Source organism: Schistocerca americana, chromosome 5, assembly GCF_021461395.2.
Source record: "Schistocerca americana isolate TAMUIC-IGC-003095 chromosome 5, iqSchAmer2.1, whole genome shotgun sequence".
NCBI lineage: Eukaryota > Metazoa > Arthropoda > Insecta > Orthoptera > Acrididae > Schistocerca > Schistocerca americana.
The window spans coordinates 53,887,311-53,910,081 of NC_060123.1; the positions used below are offsets into that span (position 1 = coordinate 53,887,311).

The 22,771-nt window shown below is 46.0% G+C and overlaps 1 protein-coding gene across 1 annotated transcript in view; it reads right to left on the reverse strand.

Annotated features, from left to right (window-relative positions):
• Positions 1–16,136, reverse strand: part of LOC124615644 (repulsive guidance molecule B-like) — a 333,849-nt gene extending 317,713 nt beyond the window's left edge. Inside the window, exons 1-2 of the mRNA XM_047143655.1 lie at positions 16,080–16,136; positions 15,202–15,728 (exon numbers count right to left, since the gene is read on the reverse strand). Of these exons, the coding sequence (XP_046999611.1) occupies positions 15,202–15,728; positions 16,080–16,136 (584 nt within the window). The remainder of the gene's footprint in view (positions 1–15,201; positions 15,729–16,079) is intronic.
• Positions 16,137–22,771: the final 6,635 nt, after the last annotated feature.

The following is a 22,771-nucleotide window of genomic DNA, read 5'->3' on the forward strand; positions in this document are numbered from 1 at the left end:
TGCACTCTGGTGATTCGTGTGGAAAGGTTTCGGACGTGATTACGGTCGCGCTATGGGAATCAATAGACTCTGGACGCGGAGTGGTAGTTGGAGCTAGACGCATGGGTCATTTCATTTCGGAATCGTTAGATAATTCAGTATTTGGACATCCACAGGGTCAAGAGTATGCTGAGAATACCAAATTTCAGGTATTACCTCTACCACAGACAACACAGTGGCCGACGACCTTTACTCAACGACCGAGAGAACCGGCGTTTGTGTAAAGTTGCCAGTGATTAGAGACAAGCAACACTGCGCGAAATAACCACAGAAATCTTTGTGCGACGTACGAAGAACGTCTCCGGTAGGACAGTGAAGCGGAATTTGGCTTTAGCGGGAGGTTTACTATCTTATGGTTAAAAAATCTATTTTTAATTGCATTTTTGGATCCATAAAAGTATTTAGAATCCACCCCTCAAACGGTTTATCCAAATACGGAACGGAAATGTTTGTTATTCGCGGTTGAAGAAAAAATGTGATCATCGCGAAGAAACAATGCGTAGGACACGGAGAGAAAAGAATGGGCACGCGGCTTAGAAATGCGAAGAAACAAAACAAGGGCATCGGAGGGAAAGTACAAGGGAAGCTTACTGATAAAGTGATCAAGGAGCTTACGACGTACTACGGCTTGGCAATCCGACGGCATTCCAATTCGGTGGAACAGATGAAGGCAATTTGGGCAACGTATTTCCACAAGTGTTCGCTGGATGACCGCCCACAACACCAAAATTGTCCGGCTGGGGAAACAGGTTGGTGCAAGTGACGCACTGCAGAGGCTACCGAATATCTGGACGAATATCAACACGACCAGCCGCTCTCCAAAGAAGTTCAAGAAGTGATTCATCCGATCTACGAGGCCGTTTCCGAGGACGAGTTACTGCACCGGTGCTTGGGAGGAAACACACAAAGTTCAAATGAAAGTTTGAAGGCGTGTGTTTGGAAGTTAGGCGCCCCCCCCCCCCCCCCCACCCCAAGCATTTGCATTCTGGTGCGAAGACTGTGGAGATTGAGACTTTCCTGGCAGTGAGCAGCTTCAACGAATGGTGTTCAGCAATTCTGAAGACCATGACAACGTTGGACGTCACCCTGGGACTCTATTCGACGCAGTTCGCCAAGCATTCGGACGACCACCAGATTCAAGCGGCCTAAAACCGCTTTTCACCGGCCGTACGAGCGGCTCTGGAGCAGCGCAGGATGGCCCAGATCGAGCAGAACGCCCTCTGTGAGGAAGAGGAAGGACTAGTTTATGGACCCGGAATAGCAGATTGAACGTACGTTGCATATATAGCATTTATATGTAGTCAAAACTTCAAACGCCTTTTTTTCGAAATGACTTTTTTTTATCGCGCGGTATGGTAACTTCAAATCTTCCGAACCGATTGGTATGATTCTTTGTTTCCGACGAAGCTAACTGTCTCGGAGTTGTACCAATTTTATTCCAATCCATCAACTATAAATATTGTTACTTGGCCGACGAAGTCGAAAAATCGATGACAAAATCCGTATTTTTTTCAAATTGTCGCCATTTTGTATCCTATGGTCCAAATAAGTTAAGCGAGGTACAACTCCTAAAGAATCTTATATACTTCGCTAACGTTAACTCAGTTTTGATTTCAGACGAGCCGGCTGACCTGTGACATACCGCGCGTGGAGGTCTACATCGATATTTTGTTTCGTTCCGACGGCACTTCCGCCTTTGCTCTTCGTCATATCTGGTAAAAAAAAAATCCAGTTTGTAGAGGAAATATCAATAAACATTTTGACCAAATATGACATTGATATCTATAACACTTCCCGAGAAAAAATTCTCAAAGAACATGCTTTTTTCAGGCCAAAGATAGTAAACCTCCCCTTAATAGGCTATGACAGCAGACGATCGCACGACACCCCCGCAGCGCCTCTCCTGGTATGGTGATCATTTTTGTTGGACCCTAGACGGCTGAAAAACCTTTGCTTCGTCACATGAGTCCCGGTTTCAGTTGGTAAAAGCTGACGGTAGGGTTCGAGCTTGGCGCATACCCCACGAAGCCATGGACCCAAGTTGCAACAAGACACTGTGCAAGCTGTTGGTGGTTACATAAGGGTGTGGGCTGAGTTTACATGGAACGGACTGGGCCAACCGGTCCAAATGAACCGATCATTGACTGGAAACGGCTACATTCGACTACTTGGAGACCATTTGCAGACATTCATGGGCTTCATGTTCCTAAACAATGATGCCATGTCAACGTGCCACAACTGTACGCGATTGGTTTAAAGAACATCTTGGACATATCGCGCGTGATTTGGCTACCCAAATTACCTAACACGAATCTCATCGAATATTTATGGGGCATAATCGCGAAGTAGTTCGTGTACAAAATCCTGCACCGGCAATACTTACGCAATTATGCTCGGCTGTAGAGACAGCAAGGCTCAATGTTCCCATAGGAGACTTCAAATGGCTCTGAGCACTATGGGACTTAACATCTGAGGTCATCATTCCCCTAGAACTTAGAACTGCTTAAACCTAACTAACTTAAGGAAATCACACACATCCATGCCCGAAGCAGGATTGGAACCTGCGACCGTAGCAGTAGCGCGATTCCAGACTGAAGCGCTTAGAACCGCTCGGCCACACCGGCCGGCGTAGGAGACTTCCAACGACTTATTGAGTCCATCTCACATCGAGTTGCCGCACTACGACTAGGAGTTGCGATACGATTTTAGGAGGTATTCCACGACTCTTAACCTTATAGTAATGTGCGTATGCAATGTATATTTTTCACTTAAGAGGAACACTGATAGAGTCACTAATTTTATACAGATAATTATTTGTGACCTGTGCAAGTTTTAGAGAGGAAATATCCAGAAATATCCGTGAATGTCCGCATCGGCGCGGACCTCCAACTCAGGGGTTCCCAAAATTTCCTCAGACGGAAGACATTGTAAACGCCGGTACTTCGATGGAATACCTTACTTTTGTATGCTAATATCCTTAAAAAACGAGAAAAAATGTTTTATTCAGTGATTATTTCAATTTTAAATTCTAATTAATGACTCAGAAATCATAATTAAAAATAAAAAATTAGTTGTATCGTGAAAATATCGGAAAAGTTCCATAGTACTTAGAAATACGTAAACTTTGTAACATAAAAGTTTTTTAATCTACAGGGTGATTCAAAAAGAATACCACAACTTTAAAAATGTGTATTTAATGAAAGAAACATAATATAACCTTCTGTTATACATCATTACAAAGAGTATTTAAAAAGGTTTTTTTCACTCAAAAACAAGTTCAGAGATGTTCAATACGGCCCCCTCCAGACACTGGAGCAATATCAACCCGATACTCCAACTCGTTCCACACTCTCTGTAGCATATCAGGCGTAACAGTTTGGATAGCTGCTGTTATTTCTCGTTTCAAATCATCAATGGTGGCTGGGAGAGGTGGCCGAAACACCATATCCTTAACATACCCCCATAAGAAAAAATCGCAGGGGGTAAGATCAGGGCTTCTTGGAGGCCAGTGATGAAGTGCTCTGTCACGGGCTGCCTGGCGGCCGATCCATCGCCTCGGGTAGTTGACGTTCAGGTAGTTACGGACAGATAAGTGCCAATGTGGTGGCGCTCCATCCTGCTGAAATATGAATTGTTGTGCTTCTTGTTCGAGCTGAGGGAACAGCCAATTCTCTAACATCTCCAGATACTGTAGTCCAGTTACAGTAGCACCTTCGAAGAAAAAGGGACCAAAAACTTTATTGGCTGAAATGGCACAGAAAACTTTCACCTTAGGCGAGTCACGTTCATACTGAATTGTTTCCCGCTGATTCTCAGTGCCCCACGCTGAACAACTGTCGTCGATTCACTTCTGCCGTACTCAATAACACAAAAAGCTTTCTGTTGAGCGGTCGCCATTTTAGCATCAACTGACGCTGACGCCTAGTCAACACCGCCTCAAGCGAACAAATGTACAACTAAATGAAACTTTATAGCTCCCTTAATTCGCCGACAGATAGTGCTTAGCTCTGCCTTTTGTCGTTGCAGAGTTTTAAATTCCTAAAGTTGTGTATTCTTTTTGAATCACCCTGTGTTTCGTGGAGCACTTACTCGCTTCGCGCGGAACACAGATTGGGAAACCCTGGTAATAGCTGTAGTTCCTTCCTCCCTTCCCTATCGTAGCTGACGTACTCTGAGGATAGAGTGACGCTGGATGCGTGAGACTACTCGACAACCGCCGGATGGAGGTTAAGACCAGCGCAAACGCTCTGTGAAGAGCGTTATGTGCCCGGCCCGGCAACACATGCTCTGGCCGGCGGTGTAGGGTGGGGGGGGGGGGGGGGGGAGAGGAGCGGTAGGGCTAGGGGTGGGGGTAGGGGCAGGGCTGGGCAGGAAGCACGCCGGCCTTGTGCGTGCCACGCCGAAACGCTCATTACTCCGACACGCGCCTGCTGCCAGCTGCAGGTGTATCCGCGTTCCGGTATCACAGATGCGACCACGTACCGAAATTCGTGTTTCGATACCCATAGCATCTTGATGGGGAGATTCGAATGATGCACAATGAGAATTAAAATGTATGTAAAAACCTATGTATCAGTAGCGAACCTCAGGTATCGCTAGCATGGGACACAGTAACTTTTAGAAATTATTGTAAAGCCAAACGGTCATGAGTCGCGTATTAACTGCGTTTTTATTATTAGTTCTGAACTATCGTTGAGAGCAGCTTCGGACATCTGAAGTTCAGGTCGCTAAGCACCAGCGTCGAACACTGACGATGGAGCTGTTGCATCGGGAGACGAGCATCTCAAGATTCTCTCTGTAATAAAAAAGAAAATATGCGCCTTGTAAAGGACTGACTTTACATTAGCAAGACCGATAGTAACAAATTACATGATCTGCGCAGTCTCTAACAAACACACCGATGCTAATTTTCAGGCATGATGGAGAAGGATAAACTTTGTGATTCTTCAACTTCTCCCGGCGTATTTCTTGCTCGAACAGTCCACGGGTATACTGCCGGTCCACAGTGTCCAACGGGCACAATATTTCGGCGATCAGGCATGTCGCCATCGTTGGACGCTATGGACCGGGAGTACACTCGTGGACTGTTCGAGCAAGGATAAACTTATTAGTCTGAGATACGGGAAACGATCGAGTCGAAAGTTAGAAGCGAAAATCGTTCTGATTCCTCTGGCAGGGTACCTCTTTTTACTGCAAACACTCTGCTTTCTATATTATGGAAGCATATGGTATGGACCCGGACAAGAAAAAAAGTCCAGTAAACATGGGCTCTAAAACACACATCTTAAGAGCTATTAGCACTTGTTCAATAGAAGATCTGCGTTTCGTAGTACCAATGAAACAAGTGCTCATAGCCAGAATGAGATTTTCACTCTGCAGCGGAGTGTGCGCTGATATGAAACTTCCTGGCAGATTAAAACTGTGTGCCCGACCGAGACTCGAACTCGGGACCTTTGCCTTTCGCGGGCAAGTGCTCTACCAACTGAGCTACCGAAGCACGACTCACGCCCGGTACTCACAGCTTTACTTCTGCCAGTACCTCGTCTCCTACCTTCCAAACTTTACAGAAGCTCTCCTGCAGAAGTAAAGCTGTGAGTACCGGGCGTGAGTCGTGCTTCGGTAGCTCAGTTGGTAGAGCACTTGCCCGCGAAAGGCAAAGGTCCCGAGTTCGAGTCTCGGTCGGGCACACAGTGTTAATCTGCCAGGAAGTTTCAAGTGCTCATAGCTTTTAATGTATGCATTTTAGAGCCCTTGTTTACTTGACTTTTTTCCGGTTTTGTTGTAAGCAACCAGTCCCCTACCTCTAAAAAGGAATTTAGTTACACATTGTTTGTTTCAGCAAAATATACTACTAATATTACTGTATGTACACACTGCGTTGGTTCAGGCAAACATACCACAGCTCCTGTATTTCTCCTTGCATTCGGAAGCTTATAATCAGCACACGTTACAGTGGCACGTACGGGTAGCATAGTATTTTTGTTAAAACCTGTGTTATTTGTGGTTCAGATGTGTGTCCTTCAGTCCTTGCGGATGTATTTGATTTCTTCCCTAGGTTGGTTCATGAAAACACTGCACAATTTTTATATTTAGAAGCACACTATCAGTACTTTGCGATACTGTCGCTATCGATACCACTGTTCCGATAATATCAAGATACAGATACAACTTTGGATATTGGTATCGACAGCAAATCTCTCAAATTCTGCATGGTAACGTCGCAATGGAGGTTCGCCCAGTCTCCATAGGCAGGTGCTGCACAGAGACGTGGGACTGTAAACCTAAGTTGACGCATTTGACCTGTAGCAGCGCTATGCTCCCATCCTGACGCTGGGATACGCGACAGTCTAGGTCTGCTCTGCAGCTAGAACCTATCTTAACAGACAACATAAGATCGAAGTCCGTGTGTATGTCATTCGTAGAAACACTGCACAACTCACAAACATTCGTATGTTATTTACCACAATTTGTGAATTATAATGAATTAATATACAGCAACACCACAGTACTGTTATACGTTTCGGAAAGAAAAGCTTAAGTCAGCTGAGAAAGGGACAGTTGATCTGAGAGGTACTATGATGTGATAACAGCGTGCTGATCCGATCTAACCTTATAACCAAATACGGAAGCCAGTTAAAGTGAGGACTTGAGCCTTTACCTACGTTGTTCTCCTTCCGCGCGGTAATGCAAAACTCATTTTCTCTAAAATCTTACCCGAAACATTATCCGCAGTCTGCTTAGCGGTCCTTTTAATGTCTCCCTACGCCTATGTTTCACTGCACAACACAAAGCAACTTCCCACACTTTTTCACAGTGTGTACGGGCAAGGTAAGGTGAGCATCGTCTTGTGGGGCAGAGTACGTTAATATCCAACAAGATTTCGAACGCGATATAAACGTTTAAGCAAGAAACACTTACGACCTAATACTTCAGCATGCCTCAGTGTATCATTCGCGCTGGAACGACAACAAACTACCAAACTGAAGCCAAACAGCTCAGAGGAAAATTTAAGAACACCAAGTCACCGAAAAAAGAAAGGAAACATTCAGTAGCCAGCGGCAGACTGCTAAATTTTAGGTACGGTACTTTATTGTGCAGCCATATCAATAGTACTAGCAAGTTAGAACAGGAACTTAGGTTGAGACATCATTGTACCTGTATTAGCTTCACTGTCCAGGGCTAGACGTCAATGTTTTAAGAACCAGTTTTCGCTCTCTAGAATAAGCCTTACAAGTATGATGACAGAATGGTCTCGAAAGGGTACGACTAAGTGAAACTAATTTCTTTTGCAGATACCTCTATTTTTGCAATAATAATGATTTCGTGGGGTAAATGCCGGCTGCAAGTCTTTCAATTCGACTTCGAGTGTTTCTGGCCTGCCCTACTTATCTAACGGACCAAAGGGAACATGTAGTTTACAGCGCAATCCGAACCACGCGTCCTGGCGACTTCATGCATCGTTGAGAAGTGAAGGCTAGATTCAAGACTGAAAATTTCCGCGGTACAACCGGAATTCGATCCAGCGATCCCTCGATTTCCATGCCCACGTTTTACCGCTAGATCACCATGTCCGACTAATATATATATATATATATATATATATATATATATATATATATATATATATATATATGTGCGTGTGCGTGCACGCGTAGAATTCCTGAGCAAGTTTTCTATTCGTGTTTTCGTGTTTTATAACCTTAAGGAAGATCAAAAGTCTCTTCTCCATAAACCAAAATAAATGTTGTGAAACTTGTGTCTCTATGTTCGTCAATGAGATTCAGAGCGCAATAGGCAATGACTGAATCCAGGACTTCCTAGGAGCTGGAACTCAAGGGGGTGAAAGTATCATATGTAGGTACGGGAGTACCTCAAGGTAGTGTTATAGGAGCCTTATGGGAATGTTCGCGATACATGTAAGTGGCCTTGTAGCTAATTCGGAAACTACGACGCTGTTTGCAGACAGAATATTCTGTTACAGGTAGTCAGCATCTGTGACGCCAGAAGATGTGCGGGAACACCTGCACACGATCGACGCTTGGTGCAGGGATTTGCAGGTAGCCATTCCGCGTAAATAAATGTAACGCATTGCGCAAAAAGAGCTGGAAAGATTCAACAGTGCGCAATTATACCTTCGGCGATAATCATTGGTACCAGTAATAGCGTTAACGTATCTAGGAACAAAGGTCCGAAATAAACTTGTGGAACGATCAAATAAGTGTAGGGAAAGCAGATGCCGTTGGAGATGCAGCACATTGGTAGAGCACTAAACTTGGCCAAGAAACAAATGGCTTACAACGCAATCGTTCGCCTGATCCTAGAATGCTGCTCGTCAGTCTAAGAGGATTAATGGAAGAGGTATAGCAGATACGAGGAGTGGTGCGTTTCGTGACCATCGATCAGTAAGTGTGAGAACTTTACAGAGGTGCTGAACAGTGGTACAGGCTACAAAAGAGGTGATGTAAGAAGGCTGTTTACATTTTTATATTGGTAACGCCACGTAGCGCTCTGTATGAAAATCACTGGCTGTGCTGTGTGCAGTCTGTGGCTGGTTTGCATTGTTTGGAATATTTGCCATTGTAGTGTTGGGCAGTTGGATGTGAACAGCGCGTAGCGTTGCGCAGTTGGAGGTGAGCCGCCAGCAGTGGTGGATGTGGGGAGAGAGATGGCGGAGTTTTGAGAGCGGATGATCTGGACGCGTGTCCACCAGAGACAGTAAATTTGTAAGACTGGATGTCATGAACTGATATATATATACAACTTTTGAACACTATTAAGGTAAATACATTGTTTGTTCTCTATTAAAATCTTTCATTTGCTAACTATGCCATCTACGTCTACATTTATACTCCGCAAGCCACCCAACGGTGTGTGGCGGAGGGCACTTTACGTGCCACTGTCATTACCTCCCTTTCCTGTTCTAGTCGCGTATGGTTCGCGGGAAGAACGACTGTCTGAAAGCCTCCGTGCGCGCTCTAATCTCTCTAATTTTACATTCGTGATCTCCTCAGGAGGTATAAGTAGGGGGAAGCAATATATTCGATACCTCATCCAGAAACGCACCCTCTCGAAACCTGGCTAACAAGCTACACCGCGATGCAGAGCGCCTCTCTTGCAGAGTCTGCCACTTGAGTTTGTTAAACATCTCCGTAATGCTATCACGGTTACCAAATAACCCTGTGACGAAACGCGCCGCTCTTCTTTGGGTCTTCTCTATCTCCTCCGTCAACCCGTTCTGGTACGGATCCCACACTGATGAGCAATACTCAAGTATAGGTCGAACGAGTGTTTTGTAAGCCACCTCCTTTGCTGATCGACTACATTTTCTAAGCACTCTCCCAATGAATCTCAACCTGGTACCCGCCTTACCAACAATTAATTTTATATGATCGTTCCACTTCAAATCGTTCCGCACGCATACTCCCAGATATTTTACAGAAGTAACTGCTACCAGTGTTCGTTCCGCTATCATATAATCATACAATAAAGGATCCTTCTTTCTATGTATTCGCAATACATTACATTTGTCTATGTTAAGGGTCAGTTGCCACTCCCTGCACCAAGTGCCTATCCGCTGCAGATCTTCCTGCATTTCGCTACAATTTTCTAATGCTGCAACTTCTCTGTATACAACAGCATCATCCGCGAAAAGCCGCATGGGACTTCCGACACTATCTACTAGGTCATTTATATATATTGCGAAAAGCAATGGTCGTATCAGTAGATAGTGCCTTCAGTAGTTAGAATCTTTTATTTAGCTGGCAGTAGTGGCGCCCGCTGTATTGCAGTAGTTTGAGTAGCGAAGATTTTTGTGAGGTAAGTGATTTGTGAAAGGCATAGGTTAATGTTAGTCAGGGCCATTCTTTTGTAGAGATTATTGAAAGTCAGATTGCGTTGCGCTAAAAATGTTGTGTGTCAGTTTAGTGTTGATCAGAATAGGTAAAGAGCGAAATGTATGTGTACGTTCACTTCTGCTCAGCTGTTTGAGAATCAATGTAAGAGGTTTACCAGCACAGTAATTCAATAATTTTTCGAAGGGGACGTTTTAATGTGTATCACCGGAGTGATAAGAGAGGAACAGACAGCAAATGACCCATATACATCTCGCGGAATGGCGATGTCGGGAAAATCAGAGGAAACAGAAGTCGTTCGGAGGTTAACCGAAGGGCGTCATCCACAAGCACCGTTCGCAACCGCAGGGTGGGACGTGGAATGGAGCGTAGGTGAATGCAGGCAGGGTCGGGCGGCAGACGCGGCCCGGCGTGACGGAGAATTTCCTGGGCGGGCCGCCCCCGCCGCCCCCACGCCGCCGTTTCGTTCCGCCCCCCCTGGCTGCGCCGGTGCGCTACTAATCGCAGTTAATTGCGAGCGCCGGCACTGCCGACCACAATTCCACACCGAGCTGTCCGTGGAAAACGCATCCCGGACGAAGCGGGGCAGCGGTTAAGACAGTGGGCTCGCATTCGGTAGGACCGTGGTTTAAAGCCTCCTCCGGCTATCCACATTTAGGTTCCAGAATGAGATTTTCACTCTGCAGCGGAGTGTGCGCTGATATGAAACTTCCTGGCAGATTAAAACTGTGTGCCCGACCGAGACTCGAACTCGGGACCTTTGCGTTTCGCGGGCAAGTGCTCTACCAGCAGAGCTACCCAAGCACGACTCACGCCCGGTCCTCACAGCTTTACTTCTGCCAGTATCTCGTCTCCTACCTTATCATATCAGCGCACACTCCGCTGCAGAGTGAAAATCTCATTCTGGAAACATCTCCCAGGCTGTGGCTAAGCCATGTCTCCGCAATATCCTTTCTTTCAGGAGTGCTAGTTCTGCAAGGTTCGCAGGAGAGCTTCTGTAAAGTTTGGAAGGTAGGAGACGAGGTACTGGCAGAAGTGAAGCTGTGAGTACCGGGCGTGAGTCGTGCTTGGGTAGCTCAGTTGGTAGAGCACTTGCCCGCGAAACGCAAAGGTCCCGAGTTCGAGTCTCGTTCCTGCACCGTTTTAATCTGCCAGGAAGTTTCACGATTAGGTTCTCCGTGATTTCCTTAATCCTTTCACCTCAATTGCCGGAATTGCTCCTTTGAAATACCTAGCTGGGTACCTCGTCGTCGAAAGGGATGATAAACCCGAATATTCCTTCTTCCATTTTCGTTGCACAGCGAGTTTTACGCGTAAAATGCCACTTATCGCAGGCTACACCAGCAACATTACCGTGCGGCACGCTTTTGGTTCACGTTGCCACTTCGGAATGTGCCGCGTGCAATAATCTGATGCTTAGCCTGTTTGCTATTCATCAACTTCCGGTCGCGACAATGTTGTGTCCGCCAATATGATTCCTCAATCAACAGTTTTTTTAAAAACGTGGGGAAATCACCGCAGATTTCTGCAATCCTCAATCTGTGGTCTAAATAACAGCAGCAGCTTAATGACGAAACCCTTACTGAAGCCAACCAACGAGAAGCACTCACTCTCCAATCTGAGTTTCACCGATACGCGTCTACCAGAAGCGAAAGATAATGATTTACAATTCTCTCTCCCTCTGTCCAACAAACGATCCGTGAATGTCTGACCATATGGGAAAATCTTTAATACCGAAGCTTAGATTACGAAAGAAGTTTTAATTCGAATGGTCTAAAAAAGTATTCACTGCGATTTTTGACCAAAACTTCGGCTTTTTCGCGCCACATATCCTTACGCAGTGACATAGCCTCGGGAAGCTCCTGAAAATGCTACCTGCGTGTTTTCTTGCCAGCTGTCACATTTTAGCGCTGTACGGGAGGTGCTCACATTGCTTCCAACATGTAAGGTATGTTTCACTACCCTGGTTCCAGATACTTCAACTCATTAAGCATCCTAGATCCTGCCCGAAAGCGACTATCAGCATTTGTCCTCTTGCTTAACGTCGACAAATATTCGTCTTGGATACCGCATGGACACACGGGCTAACATGGACCATGTTTCGAAGTATATCTTCGCTCCATTTTTTTCCCCGCTTTGCTTCTCACTGCAGAACTCACGAAGCCTAAACATTGAAGCGGAACAACAGTGGCAGTACCGGCAGTCTCAATCATTTTCTGGAAATATGAAGTTCAATGCTAACGCTGTACACTGACATGATCTGCACGTAGCGAAAATACAGGATGTGATAGCTAAGACAGCTAAACCATAATATATTGACATCGATTAAATATATCGAGATGCGGCTTTCTAACGTACCCAAGAAATTTCTAGCGGTCACAGCTGTCTAATTAATACACAGACTTACTTTTCTGTGGCACTAGACAGGGGCTTCGTAGAGGGCTTTAACGACACAGCATATATGGAACTTCATCAAACAGTACTCAACGTAACAGCGTTGTACGCGGGTTTAGTCACCACCCAAGAATATAAAGCTCATTAAAACAGGTCAGCACACATCCTGGGACAAAAACGCACGTAATGTGGTCAATGTCATTTTTTTTTAAACGCAGTACTCGATACTGTCCGAGCGAGCTATATCATCATAAAAAATAGCCTCACATATGAAAGACGCCAATGCGAAAGCAACGATGAAAAGGGGACGAAACAGTTCGTACAGAAAAAGTGACCATTTTTTTCACGCTTATAAAAATTTTCCTTTGCGGGACGCACATAAATGTCGATACTGACGGAGAATTCAGCCATACCAAGTGTTAAGTGAACGAAGAAGTCGCACCTGCAGACGAGCCAAACTGTGGCCGGGCCGCGTGCAATGGACTGAAACAGGAAGGCTTGGCGAGACCGGCGTATGTGTCCGCCGCACACCGCCGACATCACGCAAACCCAAACAGCTGACCGTCTGCAGCGGCTGTTCACACTCGTGTGCAACCCTGCATCACGCACACTGGCAGATATAGCCCAACAGGTTACTAAAATGCCTTCAGATCCCAAATTTACAGTACAAGCCACGCAAGGGTCAAGAACCTTAGGTTATAAAGCGAAATGCACGCCCACAACTGTGATTGTATAGGTCCGCAGTGAAACTACAGTAATCCTGACTTCAGCGCACATCTACAAATAATCACTGAGAATCCACAAAATTTAATTGTGGCAGAAATAGGCATTCCGAAATCATGTAAATATACTTCCATTAAGCAAATAATGAATCGCTGGGTGCTTTTAGCGCATGCTGTGTTGTACGCCTCACGAACATCATCCCACTGCCTAAATCATTTCTGGTCCCGACAGTTACGCATAACTATATTTAGATCTAGCCTAGCATCTATCAATAGAGATGATGTGTGCCGATATATTATAGCAGTACTTTCATGCGCTTCATTCTTAAGCGAGAGCGACAGTCCTGCACGCATGAGAGTATTTTCAGTTACATTTAAATGATTTCCTGACGGAAGAGAGATGGAAAAATAGCTTCCACTTCCAGAGAGCCACAATTCACCATAGACTAAAATTGCGCCTGTGCCAATAAGACCATATTAACAAAACTGACGATGACCATTTTGGGATGGTCGATGTCTTACAACAAAAATGCGATTGAGTGTGGAAACAATTATTTTACTAAACATTGCACCTACGTTGTCTACGAACAATAAAAACTACGTCCTTCACATCTGAAAGTTTTAATAAATAAGTAATGCAGAAGCAACAATGTAAGTACAATTTGTGCGACATAAATAGACTCGCAGTGAATTTTACAAGGAATACCACAATAAGTGGGTGGAAACCTAACGGCTATCTAACCGCAGATGGAGCGGAAAACCAATGATTGCTCCGTAATAGAAAACAAAAATAAACGATTTTTCGTGGCTGGAAATTCAAATGACTACATGACGATGTCAGTTACGAGGAGCTCTACAGATAGGTGTTGTCGGACATGTGATATTCCAAACAGGAAGAGACTAAATCGAGTCAGAGCGAACATGTGTTGGTGACCGGGTGTCCGGGCGAAACTGAGGAAATTCTCGCGAGTAGAAAGCGGTCAGGTGGCGCGGCACATCTTGCGAAAGGGACCAGGTGTCACGCGCTCGTTGACCAGTGTGACAGATACTTAAGTATGTCCAGTGCGTGGCGCACCTTGTATAGTCTGCAGCACTATTAGCGAACCTGCGTCCTTATCCACTCTCTTACCGAGAGAAGGGGAAAAAAAATCACTGCCTACGTACCGCTGTACGAGAAACTAGACGTATGATGGTGACAGCAGATTTGTTGCAGTCTTCCTTAAATATCGGTTTGAATACACCTAACAGGTTGTCGTCGCCTTTATTCCAGAGTTTCATATTTCTAGCGCCCGAACATGTCATATTTCCGTAAGTGCTAGGACGACCTGTCAACCTAGGTGCGAGTGTCTCGATTCGTTTGACATCCAGTGTCGTGTCTACTTTGAAATACTCCAGAATTGGCCCCTTTAGCCGTTTCCTTTAAAAATACACTGTGCTTTCCCAGAACCTTTCAGACAAATTGAAGTATTGCGCTCGCGTGTCTTGTAATCGATCTAAAGTCTTCGCCGCATTTCGTATTGCTTCTCAGTATTACGTCTAAATATTTAAACGATACGACCTGCTTCAGATGTTGGGCACCAAGCGGAAAGTAACGAGTGCTCTCAATATTACGGGTATTACATCGCACGTATGCACGTTTGATGAGGCTGGCATTTAATACAGCAAGTGGTAATTTCGCCCAACTCCCATGTTACCTTAAGATCGATCGTAGTCGATAGTTTCCTGCGGACAACAGGACTGCCAGCAGACTACCTGATAGTGCTGTTGACCTTGATCTGACAACTCTTTTAAGCATATCAAGAACATTAAAAATCTTGTCACTATTCGTTGACGAACACCCGATGGTATTTTCTTTTCCGTTGAACATTAGCAGTACAGTACAACGTAATGGGTCGTATTGCTCGTAAGCTCGTTGAGTCAATCGCGTACCTTGTTCATTAGTCGACGGCAGTAGTGGTGTCCAGAGTCTTTCGCAAATTTAGGAATACGAACTCTACCAGTACAGTCGCATCTGCTGTATGATTGAAACAAGGTATTTTTCTCGGACGAATAGTTATTCCTTTCGGCAAAAAAGGTCCTCGCAGACGATTTCAGAAGTGCTCCTCTAGGCTAGTGGTTCAATGAGAGCCGCCGGCGACCGACGACTACACACTTGCAAGTGGCGGCGACGCGGCACTCGACAACACTCCACTTACCCCCGGGCGTCTGGAATGCTCGCCGCGGCGCGCAGACTCGCACCCGCCGTTCGATCGGACGCCGGCGTCTTCCGCGGTCGCTCCAGGTGCGGCGGCGGCGGCAGCGTCGCGACGGCACTACGTCGCTCTCTTCTGATGTCGTCGTGCAGCGGCCACACACATGACACGCACAGTTTTCCACGGCGGAGGGTAGTTGCACTGCACACTCGAGGCGAGCGGTCGGAAGAGGAAGGCCAGTACAAGTCGCGAAGGACGGCCGCTGTGTCGGGTCGCGAGACAGAGAGAGAGCACACACAACACGCCTCCTCGCCTGGCCGAGTTCCGCGCGGCACTGACAGAAGGTTCGCGGGGAAGCTCGGCCGCTCGCCAGCCCGCCACCTCCCGCCGCCGCGGCATAGACTCGCGTTCCCCCACCACCGCGCCGCCGGGGCCAGTGACGCGTTAGGCTCGCCAGCCAGCGGTGTGGGGGCGGACCGGTTTCTTGCGCGGCGCGCCGCGGTGCAGACACAACACAACACGGCCAGCCGCTGCAACACGACAAGGTGAAGACTAGCCTGCCGGGTTCCCGCGTCTCCCAACTAGGAAACGACCATCTATCCACATCTACGTGACAACTCTGCAATTCACGCTTAAGTACGTGGCAGAGGGTTCATCGAACTACTTTCGCACTTTTACTCTACCGTTCAACTCTCGATCAGAGCGAGGGCAAAATGAACACTTTTAATCTTTCCGTTCGGACTCTGATTTTTTTATTACGATTATCATTTCTCCCTAAAGAGGTTGGTGACAGCAAAATAGCGCGTAATTCACAAAGAAAGAACAGATTGTAGTTGTTTATTAGAGGCAAACTATAAAAGATAGAAACACATGCGCGTTACTGGAAGGTTCCAAGTTTTGAAAGAGCTGCGCTGTTGTCCTCGATGCTGAGTATTCATCGGAGGTGAGGGTATCACCTGGAGTGCCCCAGGGAAGTGTGGTAGGTCCGCTGTTGTTTTCTATCTACATAAATTATCTTTTGGATAGGGTGGATAGCAATGTGCGGCCGTTCGCTGATGATGCTGTGGTGTACGGGAAGGTGTCGTCGTTGAGTGACTGTAGGGGGATACAAAATGACTTGGACAGGATTTGTGATTGGTGTAAAGAATGGCAGCTAACTCTAAATATAGATAAATGTAAATTAATGCAGATGAATAGGATAAAGAATCCCGTAATGTTTGAATACTCCATTAGTAGTGTAGCGCTTGACACAGTCACGTCGATTAAATATTTGGGCGTAACATTGCAGAGCGATATGAAGTGGGACAAGAATGTTATGGCAGTTGTGGGGAAGGCGGATAGTCGTCTTCAGTACATTGGTAGAATTTTGGGAAGATGTGGTTCATCTGTAAAGGAGACCGCTTATAAAAACACTAATACGACCTATTCTTGAGTACTGCTCGAGCGTTTGGGATCCCTATCAGGTCGGATTGAGGGAGGACATAGAAGCAATTCAGAGGCGGGCTGCTAGATTTGTTACTGGTAGGTTTGATCATAACGCGGGTGTTACGGAAATGCTTCAGGAACTCGGGTGGGAGTCTCTGGCTGAAAGGAGGCGTGTTTTTCGTGAATCGCTACTGAGGAAATTTAGAGAACCAGCATTTGAGGCTGACTGCAGTACAATTTTACTACCGTCAACTTATATCTCGCGGAAAGACCACAAAGATAAGAGATTAGGGCTCGTGCAGAGGCATATAGGCAGTCATTTTTCCCTCGTTCTGTCTGGGAGTGGAACAGGGAGAGAAGAGGCTAGTTGTGGTAGGGGGTACTCTCCGCCGCGCACCGTATGGTGGGTTGCGGAGTATGTATGTAGATGTAGATTTAGATGTTTGTTTGCAGTAACATGGCGACTACACCACAAATGAATACTAAAATGTAAACTTTCACGGCCGGAAATATCATGTCCATTATAATTATCCGGGCTGTTATGCCGTGGTTGGTTGATGAATTCTGTGGTGATTCCCAACGTTTCGTCTCCGACTGCGGGAGACATCTTCAAGGGGGTCCGTAGCTTGATGGAAGGTCCAACACACACACTGGCTCGCTACTGACTGAGCCAGTGTGTGTGCGTTGGACCTTCCATCAAGCTACGGACCCCCTTGAAGATGTCTCCCGCAGTCGGAGACGAAACGTTGGGAATCACCACAGAATTCATCAACCGACCACGGCATAACAGCCCGGATAATTATAATGGACACCACAAACGAAATCATTTTGTATGTTGAAAACGCGCGAAGTTAATCCACGCGTATTCCGCCGCCGATTCAGCAAGAAGGCGCCTCAGTCCACGGAGATTTGCGACTGGGATACAAAATTAATGAAAGTTGGTTTCGTGTGCAAAGGGAAGAGTAGTGCATGGCCACGAACGCCTGATTAAGATGTCGAGCGTATCCGAGATGTGTTCACAAGGAGCCGTCGGAAGTCCACAAGACTGCCAGGTCAGGAACTTCAACTTCCTCACGCAACGGTGTGGTGTTTTCTGAGACGAAGCTTTACAGATTGCAATTACTGCAGCAACTGCGTCCCGGCGACCATAACGGCAGGTACGTATTTTACATTTCAGTTCACCCGACTATTGCGGGGTGGGGTGGGGGGCACTTTTCCCGAACTACTCATCTTTTCGGACGAGTCGCCATAATGTAAGTATTTGGGGGCCACAAAATCCTGGCGGCGTCGTCGAACACGAAAGAGACTCACCGAAACTGAACGTGTTTTGTGCTGTTTCTATTCACAAAATACATGTAACTTTCTTTTTGGCGGAGAAAACTCCGACCGGAATGCCATACCTGAACATGCTGCAAAATTAGCTGTTTTCTCAGTTTCAAGCAGATTCCAATGATTTCATTTTTTGTGCGTGACGGCGCCCCGACTCACTTTCATCTTATCTTAACGTCACCATCCCATAACAATGGATTGGAAGAGCTGGACAACAAGATCTTGTTCATTGCTTTCGGCATCCCGGGTTACCAGACCTCACATCTTGCGATTTTTTTCTGTAAGGTTGCGTAAAATACAGTGTCTTTGTCGTACGTGTGGCAATTACTCTTCAAGAGCCGAGAAATCGAATTGGTGAAGATATGAATTCAATAAACAAGGACCTGTTGATTCGCGCGTGGAAAGAAATGGACAGCCGTTCGATGTTTCTCGAGCGTCACATGGTGCTCGTGTTGGCTCTACAGTATAGTGGCGCCCCGACTCACTTTCATCTTATCTTAACGTCACCATCCCATAACAATGGATTGGAAGAGCTGGACAACAAGATCTTGTTCATTGCTTTCGGCATCCCGGGTTACCAGACCTCACATCTTGCGATTTTTTTCTGTAAGGTTGCGTAAAATACAGTGTCTTTGTCGTACGTGTGGCAATTACTCTTCAAGAGCCGAGAAATCGAATTGGTGAAGATATGAATTCAATAAACAAGGACCTGTTGATTCGCGCGTGGAAAGAAATGGACAGCCGTTCGATGTTTCTCGAGCGTCACATGGTGCTCGTGTTGGCTCTACAGTATAGTGTCTGTGCGAACATACGAATTTGAACCTTCCCCTATCCGTCGAAATGCACAATGTGTTTCTGTTTTCATAGCTTGTATTAAACAACTGAAATCTGTTCTTTCTTTTTGAATCACCTTGTATTTTCGCATTCGGAAGGGAAAGTTGTTGATTGACATTTCGTAAAAAGATTTCGCTGCAACGAAAAACGTCTTTCTTTTAATGATTGCCACTCCAGCTCACTTAACATACCGTGACACTCCTTCGCCATTTCGCTATAACACAAAACGTGATGCCTTTCTTTGGACTATTTCGATGTCCTCCGTCATCCCATACCGCACAGCAATACTATAGCAGAGGTCGGACAAGTGTGGTGTAGAGAGTTTCTTTAGTGGATTAGTTGCATTTTCGAAGTGTTCTTCCTAGAAAGCGCAGTATTTGGTTCGCTTCCAATTTAAGATGTTCGTAACAACAATCGCTCCTAATTGTTACCCCTAGGTACCGGATTGAATTGACAGGCTTTAGATTTGTCTGATTTATCGAGTAACCGAAATTCGACGCATTCCTTTTCATACTTACATGGATGACCTCATACTTTTCATTATTTATGGTCAATTGCCATTTTTCGCACAATACAGATATCATGTCTAAGTCATCTTACAATTGATATTGATCATCTGATCTGTACGGTAAATGACAGCATAATCTACAAATAATCTAACAGGGCTGCTCAGATTGTATTCTAAGCCGTTTATATAAATTACAAACAGCAGAGGACCCATAACACTTACTTGGGTAACGCCAGATATCACTTCTGTTTCACTCTATGTCTTTCCGTCGATTCCTACGTACTGTGACCTTTCTGAAACGAAATTGTGTATGCTGTCGCACAAATGAGACGATACTCCAAAAGTACGCAATTTGATTAGAAGTCGCTTGTGAGAAGCCTTCTAGAAATATAGAATTTGGGATCAGAGATCCCCTGTCGATAGCACTCCTTACTTCGGGCGAATAAAGAGCTAGTTGTAATGTAACTATTAAAATAACACTGCTGCTGAGTCATATTAGGTAAGAAAATAACACTTTTCACCCCATCAAAATTTTAGTAGGTTCAGCAACAGAAATGCGAGGTCCCAGCACTTACTTCGTTTTTGTGTTGCGACGAGAAAAGCATTCACTTTTTACCACAACGCTTTGCTTCTTGCTAGTAAAGTTTCAGTAAGTTAAAAAATTAATACTATTGTGCCCTGTTACTGTAGTTGGCAGCGTCAGAGCTCCATCTCGCGACGTAATTTGTTAAAAAACACAGATAGCTCCGGGCCCCAAAGTTGTTGTTCGTCCGTTTGCAGCGTCTTCGCTCCATCGTGGGAGTTCGATGTGGCAGCCGTGACTCATTAATAGCTCTATTCGGAAGGGAGCTACTCACAACGGAACTCCCCATCGGAACTCCCTCAGTTTTAATCGTTACATTGACCAGTGAAGAGCCCATAAAAAACTGAACACAGATCAAGCATGAAAACAGGAAAAAGGTGTACTGAACTGTGAAAAAAGAAACAAAAATCGAAACAGCGAACGCTCCAGACTGAAGATGTGCAACATCGTGCGAATGTGTGGTGACTGTGTGGGTGCGGTGTTAGACTGCGAAGTGGGAGACCCGTGTTCAAATCTCCTACGAGTCCGATTTTTTTTTCACAAAATTATAAACTGTCCGTCCGGCCATTGACGTGTCTGTTCGCTGTGTTCGAAGTTGTGTCTGTGTCGTGGTGTAACATCCGGTTACAACAGCGAGGTGTAAAGAAGGGACCTCCAGACGTACGTACCCCTACTTGTTCTACATAATTACCAAATTTTATGACTCTTGCGTTTCGTTTTGGAAGTTTTGACTCTCGAATTCCTTTGTTTTTGAACATAGTTCAAACTCGTTTAATTGTAATTTTCATTTCTGTGGGACGACTCTGCAGCATCTCGTCTGCTTTCACTGTTTATCACATTCACTTGCGACGGTAACATATTATGTCCACATGACTCATATTCTGTAACCAATGTATAGTATGACAATTGCCAAGCCTGCACATGGAGAACAGGCACGTCAATGATCGGACGAATGGTTCAAAATTTTGTGAAAGAAAAAAAGGGCCGTGAGTGAGAACTGAACGCGGATCTCTGGCTTTGTAGTCCAACTTCGTGATCACAAAACCGCGACGCCGTGGCTACTCAAATTCACTCAATGTTGCACATCTTGATCTTGGGCCGTTCAACGTTTTTACTTTGCTTCTTTCTTCGGAGTTAGGTACACCTTCCTCCTGTTTTCAAGCTTGATCTGTGTCCTCTAGGCCATTCCACCATTATATCTGAGAGGGGTGCGATGGGGAATTTGCCAGAGGTTGGTATGTGTTCGTTCCTTCGGTTAATAAGGTAACAGGGGTGAATTGCCGAGTGGTCTGTTCCAGTGCAGGAGCCGTGACACTTTACAACTCCAAGTGTATTGTGCATTCCTGACTACAGTCCTCCACTGCGAATTATGTAAATTTGGTATACTATAATAAAGTGAAGTAAAGGAATTTCACATCGACACTTAAAAAATATTGCTACAGTAATGCGAGCTATAATGTAAGTCTCAGTGTGCTGTACGACCCATGTGGAACGTTTTGACGCACAGCGATGTTCACGTGTGGACGCTAAAGTGTATATTGCCAGGTTTATATGTTTTGTGGCTAGAAGCTTACATGCACGTCTCGTTGTAATGCAAGACTTATGTACGCGGGTGATTTGATAATGGACAAGCCGTCCGAAACTGGTCGTCAATAAATGAATTAAACTTCCTACGCAACTTCAGATGGTTTCTCTAACAGTTGTTGTAATCACATGGAAGTTACACAAATGTTTCAACCCCCGCAATTAAATTACACTCCTGGAAATGGAAATAAGAACACCGTGAATTCATTGTCCCAGGAAGGGGAAACTTTATTGACACATTCCTGGGGTCAGATACATCACATGATCACACGGACAGAACCACAGGCACATAGACACAGGCAACAGAGCATGCACAATGTCGGCACTAGTACAGTGTATATCCACCTTTCGCAGCAATGCAGGCTGCTATTCTCCCATGGAGACGATCGTAGAGATGCTGGATGTAGTCCTGTGGAACGGCTTGCCATGCCATTTCCACCTGGCGCCTCAGTTGGACCAGCGTTCGTGCTGGAGGTGCTGACCGCGTGAGACGACGCATCATCCAGTCCCAAACATGCTCAATGGGGGACAGATCCGGAGATCTTGCTGGCCAGGGTAGTTGACTTACACCTTCTAGAGCACGTTGGGTGGCACGGGATACATGCGGACGTGCATTGTCCTGTTGGAACAGCAAGTTCCCTTGCCGGTCTAGGAATGGTAGAACGATGGGTTCGATGACGGTTTGGATGTACCGTGCACTATTCAGTGTCCCCTCGACGATCACCAGTGGTGTACGGCCAGTGTAGGAGATCGCTCCCCACACCATGGTGCCGGGTGTTGGCCCTGTGTGCCTCGGTCGTATGCAGTCCTGATTGTGGCGCTCACCTGCACGGCGCTAAACACGCATACGACCATCATTGGCACCAAGGCAGAAGCGACTCTCATCGCTGAAGACGACACGTCTCCATTCGTCCCTCCATTCACGCCTGTCGCGACACCACTGGAGGCGGGCTGCACGATGTTGGCGCGTGAGCGGAAGACGGCCTAACGGTGTGCGGGACCGTAGCCCAGCTTCATGTAGACGGTTGCGAATGGTCCTCGCCGATACCCCAGGAGCAACAGTGTCCCTAATTTGCTGGGAAGTGGCGGTGCGGTCCCATACGGCACTGCGTAGGATCCTACGGTCTTGGCGTGCATCCGTGCGTCGCTGCGGTCCGGTCCCAGGTCGGCGGGCACGTGCACCTTCCGCCGACCACTGGCGACAACATCGATGTACTGTGGAGACCTCACGCCCCACGTGTTGAGCAATTCGGCGGTACGTCCACCCGGCCTCCCGCATGCCCACTATACGCCCTCGCTCAAAGTCCGTC